At 38.2% G+C, this 21,236-nt stretch overlaps 3 protein-coding genes across 9 annotated transcripts in view; 1 reads left to right on the plus strand and 2 right to left on the minus strand.

Moving 5' to 3' along the window:
- The window catches only part of maptb (microtubule-associated protein tau b), a 36,795-nt gene extending 22,265 nt beyond the window's left edge, over positions 1–14,530 (plus strand). For 3 of the 5 annotated variants that reach the window (XM_059553020.1, XM_059553045.1, XM_059553028.1), the window contains 8 exons: positions 1,562–2,761; positions 5,300–5,334; positions 6,039–6,102; positions 6,586–6,636; positions 7,136–7,368; positions 10,821–10,902; positions 11,113–11,219; positions 14,299–14,530. In XM_059553020.1, coding sequence (XP_059409003.1) covers positions 1,562–2,761; positions 5,300–5,334; positions 6,039–6,102; positions 6,586–6,636; positions 7,136–7,368; positions 10,821–10,902; positions 11,113–11,219; positions 14,299–14,514 — 1,988 coding nt within the window. In that variant the 3' untranslated portion in view covers positions 14,515–14,530. Of the gene's footprint in view, positions 1–1,561; positions 2,762–5,299; positions 5,335–6,038; positions 6,103–6,585; positions 6,637–7,135; positions 7,369–10,820; positions 10,903–11,112; positions 11,220–13,027; positions 13,167–14,298 lie in introns of all 5 variants that reach the window. The other 2 variants (XM_059553036.1, XM_059553053.1) reach the window with 2 other exon arrangements.
- The window catches only part of scn4ab (sodium channel, voltage-gated, type IV, alpha, b), a 176,423-nt gene that overhangs the window by 63,937 nt on the left and 91,250 nt on the right, over positions 1–21,236 (minus strand). The gene's annotated exons all lie outside the window — the stretch shown is intronic.
- The window catches only part of kansl1b (KAT8 regulatory NSL complex subunit 1b), a 69,896-nt gene continuing 67,077 nt past the window's right edge, over positions 18,418–21,236 (minus strand). For all 3 annotated transcript variants that reach the window (XM_059552928.1, XM_059552919.1, XM_059552937.1), the window contains one exon: positions 18,418–20,610. In XM_059552928.1, coding sequence (XP_059408911.1) covers positions 20,377–20,610 — 234 coding nt within the window. In that variant the 3' untranslated portion in view covers positions 18,418–20,376. The remainder of the gene's footprint in view (positions 20,611–21,236) is intronic.

A 21,236-nucleotide genomic window follows, 5' to 3' on the forward strand; every position in this document is an offset into this window, starting at 1 on the left:
TAGAGAATTAGCAGTCTAGTTGAGACAAAGGCAGTAAGATGGCGTTACGTATGTTGTATGCTGTGGTTCTATGAAGTTGGGAGTGATGTAAATGTATTAGACTACCATTAGCCATCAGCTGAATATTTCATGTTAGAGAACATGTTGCTGATGTTTGCAGTATGGCTGAAATGGGTCTGCAACTTTAATGGCTACTAAGTCGACTTTACAATCGAGCTCTTCACTTTTTATGAGCTGACAGAGAGATCAAATGTCTATAAAGTTATTCATAATGTAGACTTTTTCCATTCATTTCATATGATAAGCCCATTTTACTTTAAAGCTATAGAGGAAGGGTTAACTTAATAAAAACAATTTTCTTAGCTTCCTGTGATTTATAGGTTGATAAGCAGTGTGCTTGTCTGACACCCATCAAGGACATAATATCAGCAAATTTACAAGACAATTTATTAGCAAAATTGCATAATAAGATCAGTTCACCTACCGAACAGGGCAAAATAATCCTATAGCTGCTGTTAATGTTCTCCATATATCATCTGCTCTTTTAACTTGCTTCCATGTGATCACACAACTTTGACCGGTCTGGACGGACAGCAGGAGCTGGAGAAGGTATGGTGGGCTCACCACCCCCTTATCCCCCTGCAGTGTGAAAGCCCACAGTATTTACATCTAAACAAACATACATTGGGCTCATATTTCGCCACAACTTCATTATTTCATTGCTTGTGCATACATGCAAAAATGAAAAAAAGAGATCTCAATGGGAACCATATTCTTCCCAATTAAGTCTGTTCATATTGACTCTATCTCGCATAACTGTATCTAAGAAATGAAAAGTCTGAGAATAACGAAGCATTCATTTAAAACTATAACTGAATGCATTAAAAATGTTTCAAATGCATTCATAGCACAGTGTCAAACATACACTTTACTGCTTAGATCAGATCCAGAAGGTTCTATCTGTGCATTAAATGATACTTGCTAATGGACAATGCACCAATTCATTGCTTCACTGGTCATTTTGCTACAAGTCATCTATGCTTTACACACTGAAGCTCACAGAGATGTGGGTCATTGTGGATATTGTGGTTTGATTGGCCAGTTCATATCGTTATTAATGGTTTTAATTGTTTTTGTTGTGATTGAATGAGTGATGAGGCACTTTTATAAGCATTGATCTTATAACCCCTTGACCCTTCTTCACTGACCCCCTCATTTGCTACTGTAGTTATTAGATTTTAAAGTACAGTCCATGTTTATTGTCTCCTGCTTGCTAATTTAGATGACCAAGCATCAATTATTGTAAAAGTTTCTTTAACTCAAAGTATAGTGTGTAAAAACAGATTTTTGGACTGTTTAACTTGACATGAAAACAGAAACTTGTGTTTTGTGTTGTGTTCGGGCCCCTTACGTGGTTCTGTGCATTGAGTTCCTTTCAGTTCCTTAATTCCTTTTCTTTCTCTGCTTCTAATGTTGACTGTGGAGAGAGCGTGGTTAAGTGTTGCTAATTCTATAGTGTTGTATGTGGCTGTTCCTATCATTCTGCCTTCCATGTCATCAGAAGATTTAACACCTGGAAGTCTGCCCGAGAGTGGCCGGAGCAGTGCGGCATCAGTGGATGGGGAGGGAGAGCGAGAGAATGGGCAAAAGGAGAGCTCTGTCAGCTCAAGAGAGTCTCCAGTGTCTCCACATCCACTACCGACAACTCTAGCTGATGATATGGGTTCAGGGATCATGGGCTTTGACAGCCAGGTGAAGAGGAGTCCCTCAGAAAAGATGACTGACCATCATAGTACCAGTGGCTCTGAGGAGGAGGAGAAAGAAGAAAATGAGTTGGAGAAATCTGAGAGAAGATATGGTTCTCCTAGTGCGGAAGAAGCTCCCAGAAGTGCTATCAACATTAAAGAGGACGAAGAAGAGGACAAAGAAACAGTTAGTGATGAAGAAGAGGAAGAAACTGGAATTTCTTTGGTGCCCTGTTCTGCCACCCCAGACTTGACAACCCAGAAAGGTGAAAGCATTGACGATGAAAAAGAAACCCCTTCTCATCTTCCCATGACTCCAGAGGAAGCTAAAAAACGTGGCCTATCGTTTGACTACACAGAACCTCAGGATCCCAGTCGTCAAAGTGGTCCTGTGGGCTGGGAATGCAGCTCTGACAAAACACCACCAGAAAGCAAGAGCCCCGACTCCTGCAGGGCTGATCCGGGATCACCTCTTTCTCCCAGTGCTGCTGCCGAACCTAACCAAGAGGAATCATCTCTAACAGACTTACAAACAGATGCTCAGGAGGAAGAAGAGGAAGTAGAGGTACCAGAACCTGAACAAGTAGAGGAGGCAACAACCATTTCTCCATCCTTCCAAGAAGTTGCTGCGCCCAAGATACAGCCTAAGGCAGAGGAACATAGAGAACATGAAGAAGAAAAAGAGATCAAGCATGAGAAATATTTGGAGACGAGCGATGATGATCAAATTGATACGGAGAAGGTAAAGCCTGTTGCCAAACCTGAGCCTGTTGCTGTTCCCCAACCTGTTGCAAAAACCGAACCTGAAGCTAAGGATGCCGTTAAGCCCGGTGCCCAATTAATGGCCACAAAAGCACCAAGCAAAGCAGCTCCTATCAAAGAATCTCCTGCAGAAAAAACAAAGAAACCCGTCGCTACAGTTGCTGCCACTCCTTCCCCTAAATCTGCTCCTAAACTTCAGAAAACTCCCTCTAAAGATGCTGCTCCGGCCAGAAAAGCAAGTGTCCCATCCAAAGGTCTGTTTTCCGTTCTGTTCCTCCAAACCCCTCACAGATCTTCTTTATTTCACCTTCCCTTTTCTTCTTTTTAAAGTAGATCAGTAGAAATACGCAGTACCCTTTCTGAAAAGCGCACACTGCAATAAGAGTGTGTTCGGTTGAAGAAACGGACTGCTTGTAACCACAAAATCTCTCTCTCTCGATCCTTTGTACCCTGTGTGTCTTTCTCTTCTCCTTCCCTCTCTGTGTGTGGTCAGTGTTATTTGGCTTGTGTCTGTGGCTAACTCTGTGCATTGATTGTCCGTTACTGCTGGCACAGTTTTCACCTGCCCCTCTCTATTGCATGTTACCTGTGCATGTGTGTTGAATGTATCACTCACAGAACTGTGCTTTACCTTTATGGGTCCAAACCTCTCCCAGATGTCTGTGTTATTAAACATAACCAAGTGGACCCAAAGGCCCATGCTGGTGGGGGTGACTATAACACACACTGAAAGGAGAAGGTCAGCAATCGCTGCTGGGTTCAAGACGAAATCCCCTAAATGTCTCCCACAGCTGTGCAGACATCTTCTACAAAAAGATCAAATAGCTCACTCAATAATGTGAAACATTTATTTTTGCGAACTATTTTAAGACAATCTTTTGGTACTCAGCAATCTAGCAAGCTAAGTTTGGTGCTTGCAAGGCAACTTCATGATTTTATTTTATATATAAATACGAAATTAATATATATATATATATATATATATATATATACTGTCCAGTTCAACGGTATGATGAATAAATATTAATGGTAACACTTTACAATAAGATGTCTTTTATTAACTAACATGAATGAACAGTGAGTGAACAATACATTTATTACACAATTTATTAATCTTTGTTAATGTTAATAAAAATAGTCGTTCATTGTTCATGTTAGTTCATAGTACATTAATGTTTACAAACACAACTTGAGATTTTAATAATGCATAAGTAAATGCTGAAATTTACATGAACAAAGATTAATAAATGCTGTGAAAATATTGTTCATTATTATTTATGTCATTTATATGTGTTAACTTATGTAATTAACAAATGAACCTTATTGAAGAATGACCGCAGATGAGGCATTAAGTGCATGGCACTGAAACCAACTTAGCATTTTACAGAATTTAATGTAGAAATGTGGTTGCTCAGTTTTTCAAAATCAGTTTTAATCATGTGACTGTTAATAGATTTGAACGAAGAAATAAAGAGTTACTCCACACAGGCGATTTATTGCAAATAAAAAAACAAAGACAAGTTAAGAAAACGCGGTACTTATTAAGATAGTCACCCTTTACTTAAGTATATGAACACAGAAAACCGCTGTTAATAGGTTATATAATATTTCCCAGTCTATGACTTGTAAAATAATGTCAACTTACTCTGATGAACACGGCTCTCCTCGCAGCAGCTGAGAGCGCTGCGCCTTCTTCTTGTGTGACAGTGTCAGCGTTAAGGCACAATACTGCCACCTGGGCACTCAACCAGGTACTGGCGCTTGAGTATTTAAATGTGGTGTTATCATAAGAGAACTGTTCATTTTAAATATTGCGGTATATCATCACACACGAAATTAACACGATATCGATAATTGTTGCTTTAAATATCACGGTTATCGTCAATACCGGTATATCGCGACACCCTTAATTCAAAGCTTAAAACCCAAGTTTGCTGAAACTTTAACAACAATCATTATTATTATTTATTTATTTTAGTATTATTATTTTTTTGCCTTGCAAGCACTGTTATTTACTTCAGGATTTTTTTCCTTGTACAAGTTTAAAACATTCTTAATTCTTTGCATTTTATAATAATGAAACAAGCTCAAATCGATTGATGCCAAAGAGGTCCTTGTAAAAGTATAGGTTGCTGAAAATGTACATTTTGTCATCATTTACTAACCCTCATTGCACTAAACCCAAATGACCGTGTTCAAGGAATATCCTGACCTCTCCACTGGACTGTTTTCATGGACACCGGACCATTATGTTAGCTGAAATTGAGAAGCAGACCAGTTCAATCATTTAAATACGTTGTGTGAACTGGATTCATCAGTTCATTTAAAATGAATCCGCGATCACTCAAAGAGAATTCCTTCATGAACTCTCATAATGAATACACCAAGAAGAGAAAGGACAGATTTTCAGTGATTTTGGTCTGTTCCTCATATAAAGCTAAAGAATGGCTTCAGAAGATTTAAAATAAACTCTCCTGTTTCATGGAAGAATAAAAAAAGCATACAGGTTTGGAAGAAAGAAACTAAAACATGAGGAGGGTGAGTAAATGGTGACTCAATTTTCATTTTGCAATAAGTGTTTGTTTCTGAACGTCTATCATAAACAAACATACCAAAATGAAAGGCTGGAATCGCTGCTTCGGGAAACAGGACTTTCAACATCACAGCTTGAGCACTGATGCAAAAACTTTTCTTCGAATCAAGTAGATTGACATCTTGATAAGTCTTAAGTTTTCAGGCCACCAAAATGTCAATATATGAGCTTGCTCTTACTATTACTTCTTTTCTTACAGCCAAGGCTGGAGCAGGGGCAACTCCTGAAAAAAAGGTACATTCATTATCATGCGTGATGTTATGATTTGTGGGAAAAGCAGCTATAAGTCCATAGCCAGATGTGCTAAAATACGCAACAACTGAGGAGTCATTAATTTAAATCATCTTCAATTTTATTTTGGTATTTTTTCCATTGCATTTTAGCATCTCTTTAATTTTTCAGTTAATTTCCTGATTGCTTTTTGCCATTGTTTTACATTTTTGTCTTTATCACCTTCTCAAACACATAAGATATCCACCACAACCCCGCATGCAAAATCTAGACCCACTTCTGCCCCCGAAAGAGGGTCTTCAGTCTCAGGCATCCCCAGCAAAAAGCCCTCAGTCTCTTCCTCAACTCTACCAAGTCGCTTTAGCACTACAGGCTCTGCAAAATCTGTAAAAAGGCCCAACAGTGCAGGAGCAAGAGAGTCCAGGGCCACGGTGAGTACTGCCACCCATCCTTAACCATCGGGCCTAGTGAATTCCCCCTCAAAGAGAAGTCCCCCCAAAATGCAAACCCTACAAGGAGACTGAATTTACAAAACCTGCGACTTCACAACATCAACATACTTATTACCAGAGCAGAAAGAGAAGCTAAAGAATGGATTTCTGTCATGTTTTGCATGTATTGTTTCAATTAAATGGTTATAAAAACTCCCTGAAAAAAAGCTGAGAATGTACTATTGGCTGATTGTTGTTTTTATTGTTCATATTTAGGCTGGAGATGCCAAGACAAAGACGGCAGGTGCCAAACCCCAAGGAGTTGGCATCAAAATCCCTGGTAAGTGATTTTCATATGCATCTTTTCAAGGGTCCACATTAATCTTTGTTTAGTACCATGAAAAGGAAGGATACTTGCTGACGCAACCTTTAATTTACCTTCTTGCCAGTCTGAAAAGGAAATTGAATGTTATTATGTGAACTAAGCACTTTCAGGCAATGTCCTCACGATTTAAAACAAATTTCACTTTTTAATGCATTCTCTCATGGCATTCAGTGTGACATGACTAATGAAATGCACTGATTACAAATTCATAAGCAAGTCGAATCTGGAAGAGCTGTGTGGTTCAGTGTATTCACTGCATGTCAAACTGCAAAAGTGATCAGAACTTCTCATCATTTTACTGCGCACCATTTAACAAGTCTTCAGGAAGCACATAATATCTGCCTACTTGAAATGGGTTATGAAACCCCAAGGGAATGATTCTCTATTTATAAAGAATTTACATGACTGATTTGTACCACTTTGATTTGTGAAATACAGCTGCTTCGCGGATGGAGCAGCGAAAGGCAGGACCAGGGTCCATTGAAAGAGGTAAAAAAAAAAAAAAAAGGAGGAAAAAAAAAAGCCTCTTTTGTGTGGTAGCTAGTTTAATGCTTGCAATCAAAAATTCTGCACAAAACTCCATGAAAGCTCCTATATATTCTACAGATTTTCAAAGAAAGGCTGGAACGCGATGGTGAGCATGAGTTCATGTTCCTGGATCATCATTCATATGACTTTAAAGGAAATACCTGTTTTAGGCTTTGATCGGGGTTAGGTGTTTCTACACTCTTGTTAATCAGCTATAATTTCACACTGATTTTAGGAATAAATTATGGGTAGGGTTAGGTTTTTGGGGCAGGGATTGGGGTAAGTCTATATTTTTGGACAGTAATGTTGGTCCAGGATCAACAAAAGATGTTGATCCAGGAACATGTCTTACTTGGTAAAATCACGGTGACTGGAAAGCGATAGTTAACTAAAGAGTAAATAATCAGAAGAGCATAAAAGTACTGAAATATTTTGGTCTTCTGATGTTTTTCATCGTCAGCTGACTCACCTAAAACCCCAGACCGTAGTGGTTGCAGCAGCCCAGCCAGTCGGTCCTCCACCCCTGGACAACAGGTGAAGAAAGTAGCGGTGGTGCGCACCCCTCCCAAATCACCTGGTTCATTGAGATCTCGCGCCCCGATCACTCCTGTTGCACCCATGCCTGACCTGAAGAACATCAAGTCCAAGATCGGCTCCACCGAGAACATCAAATACCAACCTGGAGGCGGGAAGGTAATTCGCTCATGCATGATTTTCAACTGGTAAAATCAAATGTCTGAAAACAAAACCAGCTGGTTTGGATGACTTTATTGTGAAGTTGAAAGATTTGAATACAGTCCAGCTCTAGGAGACAACTTTGACCACATCTGATGGAAGTAGGCCAATCATGTTTGAGTGGAGATTTGGATTCATTTTTTAGGTTCATATATTTGACAGAAAAGCCTATAATCAAGTTCACTCATGTTGGAGACAGTTAACCATTGTGAGACTGTAAATTGGAAGTAAGTCAAGACTGAAAAGGAAATGTTATGTTTTTAACAATTGAAGAAACCTCTTTGCAGAGCCTGGGATCTTCAGCTCGACTCAGCATCGGGTTAACGCTCTTGACTCTCCTTGTCCTTTTCCAGGTGGCTATTGTTCATAAGAAGATCGACTTTTCTAATGTTCAGTCTAGATGTGGATCCAAAGACAATGTCAAGCATGTTCCTGGAGGTGGTGATGTGAGTAACTGATAGGGCTAGAGCTCCTCACTAATAGAAAAAAAAATAGTGTAGTTTGAAGCCGTTAACATTAGATACAGCTGTAAAATAGTGCAGGAAAAAAAGAGAAAAACAACCAAACATACTATTATTTTTCTGCTGTTTGATTGAAAAAAGGACCCCACACAGACATGATGTATATGAAATATCCTGTAAAAAGATATGTGAATTGGAGCAGTTTCTTCAGGATATTACCCCACATATGTCTGAGTCTAATAATCTACTTGATGTTTTGAAATTATCAAAAACGATTGACTTAAAAACCTCGAGCTTTGACTATGACTGCTGCACATTTCTAACAGAAAGGTTCAAGTATGTAAAGCTCCCAAAGACAGTTCTGCACACTCAGTGTGGATAGTTACCTTTTGTAACGAATGAAACCCTGACACACATACCCACAGTCAAAGCTTTGAAGTAGCTCTCCATCAACAAGTCAAGTATTTTCTACCAAACACCCACACAGCCAAAAGACAAGTGAAATAATTGTTAGATTAAGTTAGATTAAAATCCATTCACCTGTTTTAACTTACTAATGAGCATGAACATCCAAGACTTAAAAAATGCTGTAATTTGAGAGTTTTTTATTAAATACATCGTTTTTATAGACTTTCTATTACATTAAAATAGAACTTACACAGTATAGTCTTGCATCTTAGCATATTAACAGTCCTGTTCATACTATGTATTTTCTATAGTGATTACTGTTACTAGGTAATGACCCTGAACCTACCCCTAAACCCCTAAGTAACCCATTTAGTTACCTTATTTTACCCATTACTTTCTTAGGTAAGTACATTGCAAGTATACATAAAGTCACTGCAAGAAAGTGCAACCAACTTATTAGCTTTTAAGTAGGGATGTCCCGATCAGGCTTTTTTGTCCTCGAGTCCCAGTCATTTGATTTTGAGTATCTGCCGATACCGAGTCCCGATCCGATACTTCTATAATACATTAAAAAAAAGAATAAAGGAGCGAAAAAACTGATCCAGGACGTTCAATAAATTACATTTTGAAATATATTCAAATATAAAACAGCTATTTTAAATAGGCTAGTAAAAATAACTATTTTTTCTCTAAGTTCTAGCTTTTAATTGGCTTAGAAATCTATAAATGCTGGACAATAACAAATAATAATGATTTGTTTATATACTACAAACACTGTTTATCACATAATAAGGCAGAATAGTTTCTGTACTGTAATAAATGCTATGTCAATTAGCACTGCATTGTTCATATACTTTATTTATCACCTGCTGGAGATTACTTGAAAAACAGTTTATTGTCTTGTTCGTATATTAATGTCTTCGTGTTTGCATAAGTTTCTGTTTTCCTGTGAGCACCACAGCATAGCTGGACGCTTTTGTCCATATTAGGAATATCCTGATATCAGCGCGAGAGCGCGCTCCGGCTTCGAGTATGAATGAAACACACACTGCATGAGAGTTTAGCGCTCTGTGATGTTCATCTCGCTGTATCCTGAGTCCGAATGAAATATCAGGCCAAGGGCAGACTATCATGTCTCTTTGAGTTTGAATCTATATTTGTTCACACCAGCTCTTGAAAACAAAGTGATGTCATGCCGCACGCGTTGCTGTTTCTGCGTGGAGTCAAAAGGGTCTAATTCTATGCCACCGCATAACTAAAGATGTGTTAAAAAATAATGAGAATATATATATATCCGAGTCCTGGTCGGGAGGTAACGTCCGATTCCGATTGAGTCTGAAACCATGAGATCGGATCTGGACATCCCTACTTTCAAGCTCATGTTGATCTCGCAAGAGTTAACAGTTAAAATGTGAACTGACTAGTGGCTTTAGCTATGAGCTGTGCTAAAAAATGCCAGTTTTGTGAAGGTTTGGCGAGTCCAGGGACTGCAGCATGCCTGCTCTGGCAATGCATTTGGGCAAGACATCCATCTAGATGCCTTTGCACAAACTAGGTTCAATTTATTTGCCTGAATCCCCAGTGTTGGTATCTCCTCTTACCTAGTGTTCCTCCTGGTGATGCACTCGGACCGCTGACTGGTTGCTGTGTTGCAGATGTGCTGTGTAGATTGCATGCATGTACAATAAATTCCTCTGCAGGTGGAGATTGTGAAGGGGTTTCAGGTAGTCAGATATGCAGAAAAAAAAAAAACCTCCATTACAGTGCTTGCAAGGTGAATTCATATCCATTAATCTGCATTCAAATACTTTTTTTTTTCCACAAACTGCTTAAAGTCTCAATTCAAACAATGCTTTGTAGATCATTTCATCCTTTGGTGTGCTACTTTTCTTCTCTTCTTATCTGGATCACTTTGCCAAAGAAGTTGTTTTTGTTGCCTTACAAGCGCTGGTATTGCCTTCAGATGTAAATTTAGTTATATCTGAGTTTCGCCTGAAGCAGTTAATCAGATATAACATGAATTCTTGCATTATAATTTCTTCCCTCTATGAACCCATGGGTCCCTTTGACTAAAATATTGAGTGATGCATAAATTGAGTGAATCTCTTTTCTGACTCAGTATTTGGGACAGAGAAGAAAATGTCCATGTCAAGAATATTTTTTGAAAAGGTATTTACACATTTTGACATGTAATCATAAAAAGATCGTGTGTAAATGCCCTCTAAGATGTATTCAGACAGATAGTAACCAGTCTGTCATATATCTGATGTCAACCTAGTCTATGTACATACTGTATATTTTATGCCTCCTAAATTTAAATATGTCACTCCAATAAAATAGCATGAAGCTTGAGTATATAAATTGGATTTAGATCTATTTTGTGGTGGCAAGTTACTTCTCTGTCCCATGAACCCTGTTGTTGTGAATAATGGTAGTTTTCCTACTCCAGATCATCAGCTCCTCGGGTGCCTGAGCATGCGGTTCATTTCCTTCCAAATTGCTCTGTTTGATAACTGACTCGATTTATTCCTCATGCTTCAGGTTCAGATAGTGCACAAAAAGATCGACCTAAGCAACGTCCAATCAAAGTGTGGCTCCAAGGTCAACATTCATCACAAACCGGGTGAGATTTCAGTCAGAAACATGACCAATATTGCTTATTCAAGACATAAAATGTTTCTGCATGTTTCATATTGTAAAATTTCTTTACATCTTATTTACCCGAATAGATTAGAAGTGCCATCCCTATCTCTATCTTCACCTTCAGTACACTAAAAACAATTGGGAAAGGTTTGATTTAAACAGAAGTTGTCCACATTCATCTGTATTTTAGGAGGTGGAAATGTGGAGATCAAATCTGAGAAGCTGGATTTTAAAGGCCAGTCAAAAGTTGGATCTCTGGAGAACATTGGACATGTTCCTGGGGGCGGACAGAGGAGGGTATGTTCTTGACTTAAATGAGTCACAAATGTGCAATACTGTGTTGAATAATTTGTCATTTGGATGAAACTAATTCACAACAATAATACAAATGCGTAAGACAACAATGTGTTTCATGATGCATTTTGATGGTTTTTATCTACTCTTGCCTGCAATGCCCACTTGAAAGTTTCCTCTTTATGTTAGATCTTGCTATGGCCAGCATGCTTCCTCCTGCTTGGCAGACCTCAGTGTACTTGTTTTGCACATATTTTTGCAGACTCCTTTGAGTTGCCTTTAAGATCTAATTTTCTGCTCCTAATCTAGATCAAATGTTATTATCCTGTGGCCCATTAACTAGTTATTTAAATGTTTATTTCATCCAAAATCTTAAACTTGCTCAGAATTTACTCATGTTGTTCCAAACCGGCATGACTTTATGTCTTCCATGGAACACAAAAGAAGACGTTTAGCAGAATGTTTTGACTCCTCTTCTCATTTAATGAAAGTGAATGGGGGCTGTTGGGCTTCTCTAAATCATACGACATGAGAGTGAGTAAAAAAAACACTATTTTTATAGCGTTAATCTCATTTAATTCAGTCACAACACACAAAACCAATGCATATAAGGGTATTACAATTATTCCTATAGGCTCTAATGAATTACATATAATTACCGTATTTTCCAGACTATAAGTCGCACTTTTTTTCATAGTTTGGCTGGTCCTGCGACTTATAGTCAGGTGCGACTTATTTATCAAAATTAATTTGACATGAACCAAGAGAAAACATTACCGTCTCCAGCCGCGAGAGGGCGCTCAGTGCTGCTCAGTGCTCCTGTAGTCGACACTGAAGACAGAGAGCGCCCTCTCTCGGCTGGAGACGGTAATGTTTTCTCTTGGTTCTTGGTTCTAAATAAATGCGACTTATAGTCCGATGCGACTTATATATGTTTTTTTCCTCATCATGACGTATTTTTGGACTGATGCGACTTATACTCAGGTGCGACATATAGTCTGAAAAATACGGTATATATTAAATGAATGAATAAGGATGATTTTAGATATGTAATAAATGAAATCAATGTACAGCACAGGATTTATTGTATGATAGAAGCTGGGTCTTGCTCTCCTTCATCTTCTCTCTCTACTGAGTATATTTTCAATCATTTTTAAGATCACTGCATTTTCTAGTGTGCTCCCTTGCTTAGTGTTAACTATTCTTCCATTCGGCGATCTGCTGCTCCTGTGTCCCTTTTTTATCACACTTAAACTAAAACTGTTGACTGAGTGCTGCTTTCATGTGTTCACACTCAGAAACATTCAGTGATCGAGTAGGTGTGGTGATCTGAGAACTATATCTGAGCGCATGAAAGAAAATATACTTATGTCAAATCATGGAACTGGATCTCGGATGAAAGTTTTTTATAAATCAGTAATAATCTCAGAATTATTGTTTGAGAAAGATGTTTTACGGTGGGTGACATTTAAATTAATTACATTTTTAGTCTAGCACATCATAATTATGGATCCAGAACACATAAATAAATGAAATTTAGTCTTCTGATCAAACAGTTTTTGCTATTAACTTATTGATGGGCATTATTATTTGATCCACAGGAGGAAGATTATAGAGTAGACTGGCACTCTTACTTGGAAATACTTAAATATTGAAACAGCTTCACGCTTTCTCCCAGCATTCCCTCTAGTTTGAGTGTTTTTATATATATTTTTTTTATCCCTTCATAACCTCATTTCATACTTTGCATCCCAACACATTTTGTTTTGTTTACCCATAACCATGTGAACTATGTGGCGTCCACACTGTAGAGGGAGAAGGGGAAGGAAGCAGAGCCGCAGGCCGCGAATGCTTCCTCTAATGGGGACGCTGTTCACTCTAATGATGTGGACATGACCTTTGACCTTCCCTCCTCTGAAGGGAACAGTCTGGTTAAGTCAGAGGGCCTCAGTAAGTATAACACTGGAATCGTGGGTCTTTTTTCAATTCAATAGTGCATTATCTTTATAAGAAATATTTTAGTACATTTATGATCCCACTTATGTGAGCAAATATAACTATTCTTATCAAAATGAATGGGGGATGGATTCAGAAATTAAAAGTACTGAATGTTTATTTTATATATATATATATATATATATATATATATATATATATATATATATATATATATATATATATAGACATACTGTACTGTATTTTATAAGACTCACCTTACCATATTGCATCTAGTTGTCCATGTAAGTCCACTAGAGGGAAGCCTTACTGCATGACTTTCTGCTGTCTCTGCAAATGAAGCTGGGACAGATATACAGACTATTATAAAAAAATACACACTGCCATTCAAAACATTCTAGTTTTTTAAAGAAATTAATACTTTTTATTAAGCAATAACACATTAAATTGATCACAAGTGATTATAAAACTGTCAAATAAATGCTGTTTATTTTTTATTTTCTATTAAGAAAAAATAAATCACGGTTTCCAGATAAAACTTTAAAAAGCACAGTAAATCAGCGTGTTATGCTGCATTCATGCCATATCGTAATTACAGTAATTTCGAAAGGACTAAACATGAGGTTCTATTTGGCGCTGTTCGTATTCTTGTGACTCGAACACAGAACTATCGCACTATCAATGCCTAAACATAGCCGTGGTCAGAAAACCCCCAGTTCACAAGTTACAATTACGAGTTCTACGACTTTTTACGAGTTGGTATATCATAATAACGGTAATTACAATACGGCGTGAACGCACCTAGAGAAAGATTTCTGAATGATCATGTGACACTAAAGACTGGAGTAATGATGCTGAAAATTCAGATTTGCATCAGGAATAAAATTTAATTTCAAAACATATTAAAATATATATTTTTTTATTTTCCAGCAAGACTGTTTTAGTTTGTATTTGCTCAAATAATGGCAGCCTTCGTAATAAACTTGGTGATATATAAAAATAATAAACCTTAGTGACCCCAAACAATACATACCACCTTTCATATTATGTACATATTATCTTACAAAACCTGACAGTTGTTCATATGCACCCAATTTAATCCGAATTCCTCCTTCCCTCCCGTCAGATTGAGAGCCACAAGCTAAGTTTCCGAGAGCAAGCCAAAGCGCGCACCGACCACGGCGCTGAGATCGTGTACCAGTCCCCCGACATTTCCATGGATGGATCGCCCCGTCGCCTTAGCAACGTGTCTTCCTCCGGCAGCATCAACATGACCGACTCCCCACAACTGTCCACGCTAGCTGATCAGGTGTCGGCCTCCCTCGCTAAACAAGGCCTGTGAGCTGCCGGCACCAAACCACACATTGAAAAAAAAAAAAAAAAAAAAAAGTTACAAATGTATCTCCTTCAGTCCTTTCAAAAGAGGTGCTTGTCGGATTTCTCCTAACTAAAGGTTGTCCCAGCGGCTTGTCTGCTTGTGAAATAATTTTTGCCTCCTGGCACGGAGAGACAGGTATTGATGTTATTGACTTAGTATTAACAAAAGAGAGAGAAAAAAAACTTCAATTTAAAAGGAGCTGGTGGTGTATTGGTCCAAATGGTCATTTACAGCACTGAGTAGCCTGATTTTTTTCGTTTACTACCCCGTTTTTTAAAAAGAAACAATAATGACATTTGCTTTCAAAGCTGTATTTGCTTCGTTGCCTTATTGTGAATGTTTTTATTTACCATAACTTATGCACTCCTGTTTTGACATGCAGCGGTAGTGAAGGCAAACATGCTACATGGTTCTGAAGGATAGGACATTTGATAGGACAGAAACATTTCAAACGCTCCTAGGTAAAACTTACAATCAGACACAATAGAGGCCCGCTATATAGTTATTTCAATCAAACGCATCAGCAAGCTCTATAGTGCATGCTTTGGTGTTTAATAAAAGCTTTTAAACTCACAAAACACCTCAATTGTGTGTTGATACAAATTAAAACAGTAAAGACTTTGATAAATCATATTTCAGATGAGTCTAGGATACAGTAATTCTATTATCATAGTTTGGAAATGTCGGTTTCAGACTTTACCTGTGAACTCTATTAAACTGCACATCCTCATTCATCACCAGAGCAGATTCTCAAGGCTTATCTGTCCTCGTAAATGCACAGAAAGTTGCATCGCTGAATGAAATCTTGCTTGGCCTCTAGCGACTCTTTGACAGAGAGGAAAGCAAATGTCAATATATAAAAATAATCACAAAAATTTTAATAAACTGTTGTACAGGGCTCAACAATAAGGATTTTTGTCTATCTGGACAGTTGTTTACATTTTTTTTATATTAAATTTTTAGCAACATAATTTGTCTCTACAAATATACATTTTAATTCTAGATTTTTAAACATTATTTAAATCAAATAATTAGAAACATAACTCCATTTTACATAGAGCTTTTTTTTAAAAATATATTTATTAAATTATTTTTAGCAACATATTGTTTAGGATGATTTTTTTTTTACACTGCTAAATGACAAATGTAAAACCTAACTGATAATGTCTAGTAATTAATAACAACCATTGCATCATTCTCATGGCGTCATTGCTTGAAGTTTCCGTTTTCAAAACAAAAATGCTTGCTATGTTTAAAAAGATTTACGAGACCAAATATAAGATGTAGTGACGGCCTCACACAGGCCCCAGATCACACATTGTCATTCTTATTGTTGAGCTCTGAAGTCGTTTGCCCTGCACAAGCACCATCAAACTCAATATATATCACTCGGTACATCCTCTCATTGTTTCCTTCTGCTTATATCTGTATGGTAATGATGCTTCTGTGTGTAAAATGCTGTTCCAAAGCATGCGTGTATGGACCACTTTAATAGACATGAGAGGATTTCAGTTAAAAGCACTCAATAAAATAACTAACATCACATCAGGAAATCTCATATTGAGGACAGACAACAGAAAAAGTGCCTCCCGGTGTCCATCAGCTACATTTGAGAAGACCGTCTATGTTTTAGAGATTCTCTTTGGTCTAAGATGGATCATTTGGTGTAAAACACGGTGCAGGACATTTAACACATAGCCAAGCTCCCCTCAGTAGCCTATTAAAGCCTTCAATAGCGTCATCAATCCAACCCAAACCAGATTCCCAGCATGCAATCCACTTCACCCATGGTTGTGAATATTGGAACCCAATCACCACACCCCTGTCCAACTACCTTTTTACTAGAGCGTTAAACTCATCTTAAAACACGAAAAGAAAGAAGAAAAAAGTGGACTAGGATTGAAGGAACAATGCTACCTGCTAAAATCCAGGTTTATGTTGCACTATTTTTTTCTAATAGTATTGTGTGGACGATGTCAAAGATGTACGAATGCGTTCAGAAGATCTGATTTGGATCGGACACTAAGCTTTTTGTTTAATATCTGCAGTGCATTGCAGCTTTAGGCTCATTTGAAAGTGTATGCACGGATGTGACAGAAGAGCTGCCTTTACACAAACTGCATTACTCATTTAGATGTATATCTTGCATTTAGAAATGTGGAAAAAAATATATAATAATAGGTAAAATAGAGGAATAATTTGCATCCAGAATATCAGTTTAGGACTTAACTAGTGCCACCTGCATCTTAACATGAGCCTGAGACGCTTTAGACGGACTGCTGTAAACCCAACACTATGGCCGTCCTACAGCATGCTGCTAACATAAACCTGAAGAACACAATTATCAGATCAAATGTTTAAAAACGGCACTGGATAAGGCCTTTTAAGTCATTCCGCCCTTTATCTGGGTTTCAAACGATTCTGTAATAATCTGTTAACCGGTTCCGAGGTCTCTCTATCTCTCTCTCCCGTTTCATTTCCCGCCTCTGCTCTTCTCCTCGCAGTTCTTCATTCTAGCTTGACAGTTGTGATTGTCTTTGTCGTAATGTGTTTTATTAAATGGTTTACACTGATACTCCTTGCTGTAAACGTGAATTTGGAAATAAAGTCCTTATTAAACTGCTTTGTGTGTTCTTTGTTTTTCTGGAAGATCACTCTTCTCTCTCGGTTTCCTTTTCCCTTCAGATGATTTACTCAGTGGATGCGTGTTATTGGACGTGGTTATAAACACTAGATATACTTAAAGGTACAGTGTCATTTTTTTACGTTTGAAAGATTCACATGTGAAAAGCTAGTCCAAGACTTGAAATATCGGTTTAAAATCATGAATACTGACACGAGACTAAAAGGTAAACAGGAGACAAACGAAAGCAGTTTTTAAAGTTGCATATAGCGGGTCGCCTCATGTTCAGATCACATGACAAGACGAATACTACAGAACCAAGTCAATTACGGAGAATATGGCTTTTTTAATGAAATGTGCAAGCATATGAATGTGAGTGATGCAGTATCATCGCCGGTAGATGGCAGAACAAAGACTAAATCGCTGTTTTTCCAACCGAGTACCTTTCAAAGCATCCTGGGAACGTAAATGGGAAGCTATTTCAAGAATGCAAATTTGAAAACGCTATCATCAAAATATTGCTGCTTTAGTTTCAATTATAGAAAAATAAATGCCGTTTTCCCCTCTTTTTACAGGCTGCTTCAGCTAAAGTGCACAGAAGTGCTGCAGTTAAAATACAATGATATATATATATATATATATATATATATATATATATATGCAGCCTGGTTTTAATTTTACCTGGCCATAACTTTATCCAGATAATTACAGTGCAGACAAATAACCACAACCTTTATCTACTGACCTTGAACATTAGTGTGAACAACTGTAATATGTTTGTAAGGGTTTAACGTTATATATGGGGAATTCGTGGCCTAGTGGTTAGAGTTTGACTCGTGGGTTTGTGGGTTCGAGTCTCGGGCCGGCTATACCACGACTGAGGTGCCCTTGAGCAAGGCACTGAACCCCCAACTGCTCCCCGGGAGCCGCAGCATAAATGGCTGCCCACTGCTCCGGGTGTGTTCACAGTGTGTGTGTGTGTGTGTGTTCACTGCTTTGTGTGTGCACTTTGCATGGGTTAAATGCAGAGCACAAATTCTGAGTATGGGTCACCATACTTGCCTGTATGTCACGTAACTTTCATATAAATACGTCAAATGCATATAAACATGTTAAAGAAATGCAAGGTCTAATTCAAATTCTTACTGATCATAGAACATCTCACAGAACAATTGAAATTTCTACATATAGGAACCTGATGAAAGCATGTTTCTAGGACAACAGAAAGACAGAAGACGCTTGAGTACAATATAATTCACTTTTAATTTGAAAAGCACAAACGGTTGCCTGTCTGTCAGATAGTTGCCAATTATCCATAAACTTTTTTTCTTTTTTTTTCTTGATGCCTCTCCATAAAGAAAGTTAAATATTCGTGTGTCTTCTCCCTAAACAATCAGGACAGCTACAGCCTGAACATCAAACACAGTAAAGAATCAAACAAGGTATGTACAAAATAAACTTTTTTGTTGTTGTTGTTGTTGTTTTGTACAAACTATTACATGCTAAAGTATAGACCAGACTCACCCAACCCTCATTCCCCACACTGGAAATTCAAAGTATGAAAATAACTCACACGATACAATATTGGCTTTCGAAAGCTAGTCAAACCTTATGGTACATTTGCCTGATAAGTACACAGACCCCCATAGAGAGAGAGACATAAAACCATAATTAATGATATTAAGAATGAATGGGACAGTCATAGATGGTCCCCTTATGATTTGCCACACAACCTCAACAGATGAGATTTCTCTGACACTATGAACGCTGATACACTCCAGTGAGATAAAAGGAATATATTAAGGATTTCTGGTTTACATGACATCCCTTAAACAAGAACAAATGGCTACAATAGCTAGAAACGTGTGACGACAGATACAGAGAAGCTACTTATAAAAATCTTAAGTAACTGGTGTCCGCTATTAGACTTGTACATTCGTATTAGTTCAAATAACAGGAAGGAGTAGCAAGCAGTGACTCACTGACTGGGGAGCTAACAGAAATCATTCCTCATCGTTACACAATGGAAAAAAACCGGGGCTGTGACCGCCAGCAACAGAGGAGCCAACGAATGAAAATTTGCCAAGTCCTTTCCTATCAAGCACTCCAGCTGACATTATTACTCGAACATCAAGTTACGGGATTCGATGGCTGTAGCTACTGCAGATTGTTTTATTAAACAAAGAGTTTAGACTTGACCAATCAATGAAGAGCTATTTTATATAGGGTTCGAACGAAATCGAGGTCAAGTGGCAGCAAATTTCAGTTTATATTGGAGTGACAGAACGTTTTCTGGACTAACCTGATCATGCACAGCAACGTCAAGTGCTTTAAAATTCACACTAATGCAGGCCCACACGAGAAAGAGCCATCTTGTTCCACGATGCTACGCTACAGAGTGCAATCTTGTCTCAAATGTTCACATCCTGTGCGTTTATTCAGGCAATTGTAACTGGCAATCGTGTCGTGCAAGAGACCAATTAAGTGCTCTAATCAAACAGACAGTGGCCTTTAAAAGGTGCATGAGAGCAGTTTGGTTTTCTGGCACCTGCTCTCTCTCCGTCACTTTGACAGAAGTGGGGCACAGACAAACCACCGTATTAACGAGAATGTAGGACTGAAATGAAACCAGAAAGTGGAATTCATGCACTTCTCGGGCAAGTTTGTCTGTTTAAAATAATAGGCAGGGAATGTGTAGAGAAAAAGAATTCGAAGTGCTTTCACACACTTTGTCTCTTGCAATCCTTATCATTGGCTTTATTTTTGCGTTTTATCACTCCAGTATAAACTTCAAATCTGAAGGAGTAATTTTAGGTGGGATATTGGAAAAATCTGGAAGGGTGCCACACACAATGCAAGCTGAGCCCCTCAGTACGACAGCATGCTAAGGGGGAAGTGCTCTTCTGTTACATACGATACGTTTCGGAGCTTCTTATTTTGGTTTAGCCCTCAAGCTAATTTAATTTAATAAACTTTTTTTCTCCAGTGACCCAAAAGCGAGACTGAATTAAAACAGGTCTTCATATACATCTCCATACAATTCACTAAAAAGCGTGAAAGAATTAACTGATGTTTGAATATCAAACAACAGGGTCTTTCATTCGTTTCGTCGTTGGTTATTTTTTTCCATCTATGCTGCTGCTGTTTCAGGAGTTTGTGAAAGCTGGTGGGCGGGGGTTCGGTGGGTGGGCAGAGTCTGGGCTTCATCGGTGAGTAGGTTTGGGTGGGTTGCTTTGTTTTTGCTTGGCGCAGTCATCGTCGAGAGGTGACGAAGGCCCAGCGTCAGACTCTGACTTGGACGACCTGCACCCGGACACCCGTCGAATGGTCCTACAGGGCCTCTCGCCAGCTGGACTGTGTAGGGTTTCGCTCTCCTGCTGCGGATCCACATCCAGGGGAAAGGTCCGGCATTCCCACGGCTGAACCGGCTGGGGAGCCTGTAGGGACAGAGACACGGAGTAAATGTGATGCCATCTAAGAAAACCCACCACATGGTGAAATTGGACCTTTTTTAGGTTTTGATGCAATATGAAAGCTTGAACATGACAAAAAGTTATGGCTATCTGAAGTTGGCTGATGGCTATGACTTTCAGGAATGGCAAGGACTTTCACTGACATCAAGCAGATTTAGAGGAGCACGATTGTTTATTAAGTGAGCAGCTACCTCAGACAGCGTTGTTCTCTTCCGTTTCACCATCTCACGATATTAAAAAATAAATAAAACTTTGCCTGCCTTAGTTTACACAGGACAGGACTGTGCATTGATGCACCTTTATTATATGTTAGGTGGTTTATTTTGATAGGTTAACTGTTTTTGTAGTGTACCTCCGCAGCGCCTTCTTAACAGTTTTCTGCTTGCTGCACTAAACCGCTATTTTTCTGCTCTAAACAAGTGAATTTTGCCAAGATATTTTCAGAGATGATAGACAAGAGATATTATGGAATAATAATTAAATGAAAACCTAATTTTGACGAAAATACTGACATTCAATATATTTTTCACATTTTCTGAAAATGTCCCAGCATGACATCTGACAGGGTTTTCCCAGATTGCATCACAAGT

The sequence above is a fragment of the Carassius carassius genome, chromosome 1, assembly GCF_963082965.1.
Source record: "Carassius carassius chromosome 1, fCarCar2.1, whole genome shotgun sequence".
Taxonomy (NCBI): Eukaryota; Metazoa; Chordata; class Actinopteri; order Cypriniformes; family Cyprinidae; genus Carassius; species Carassius carassius.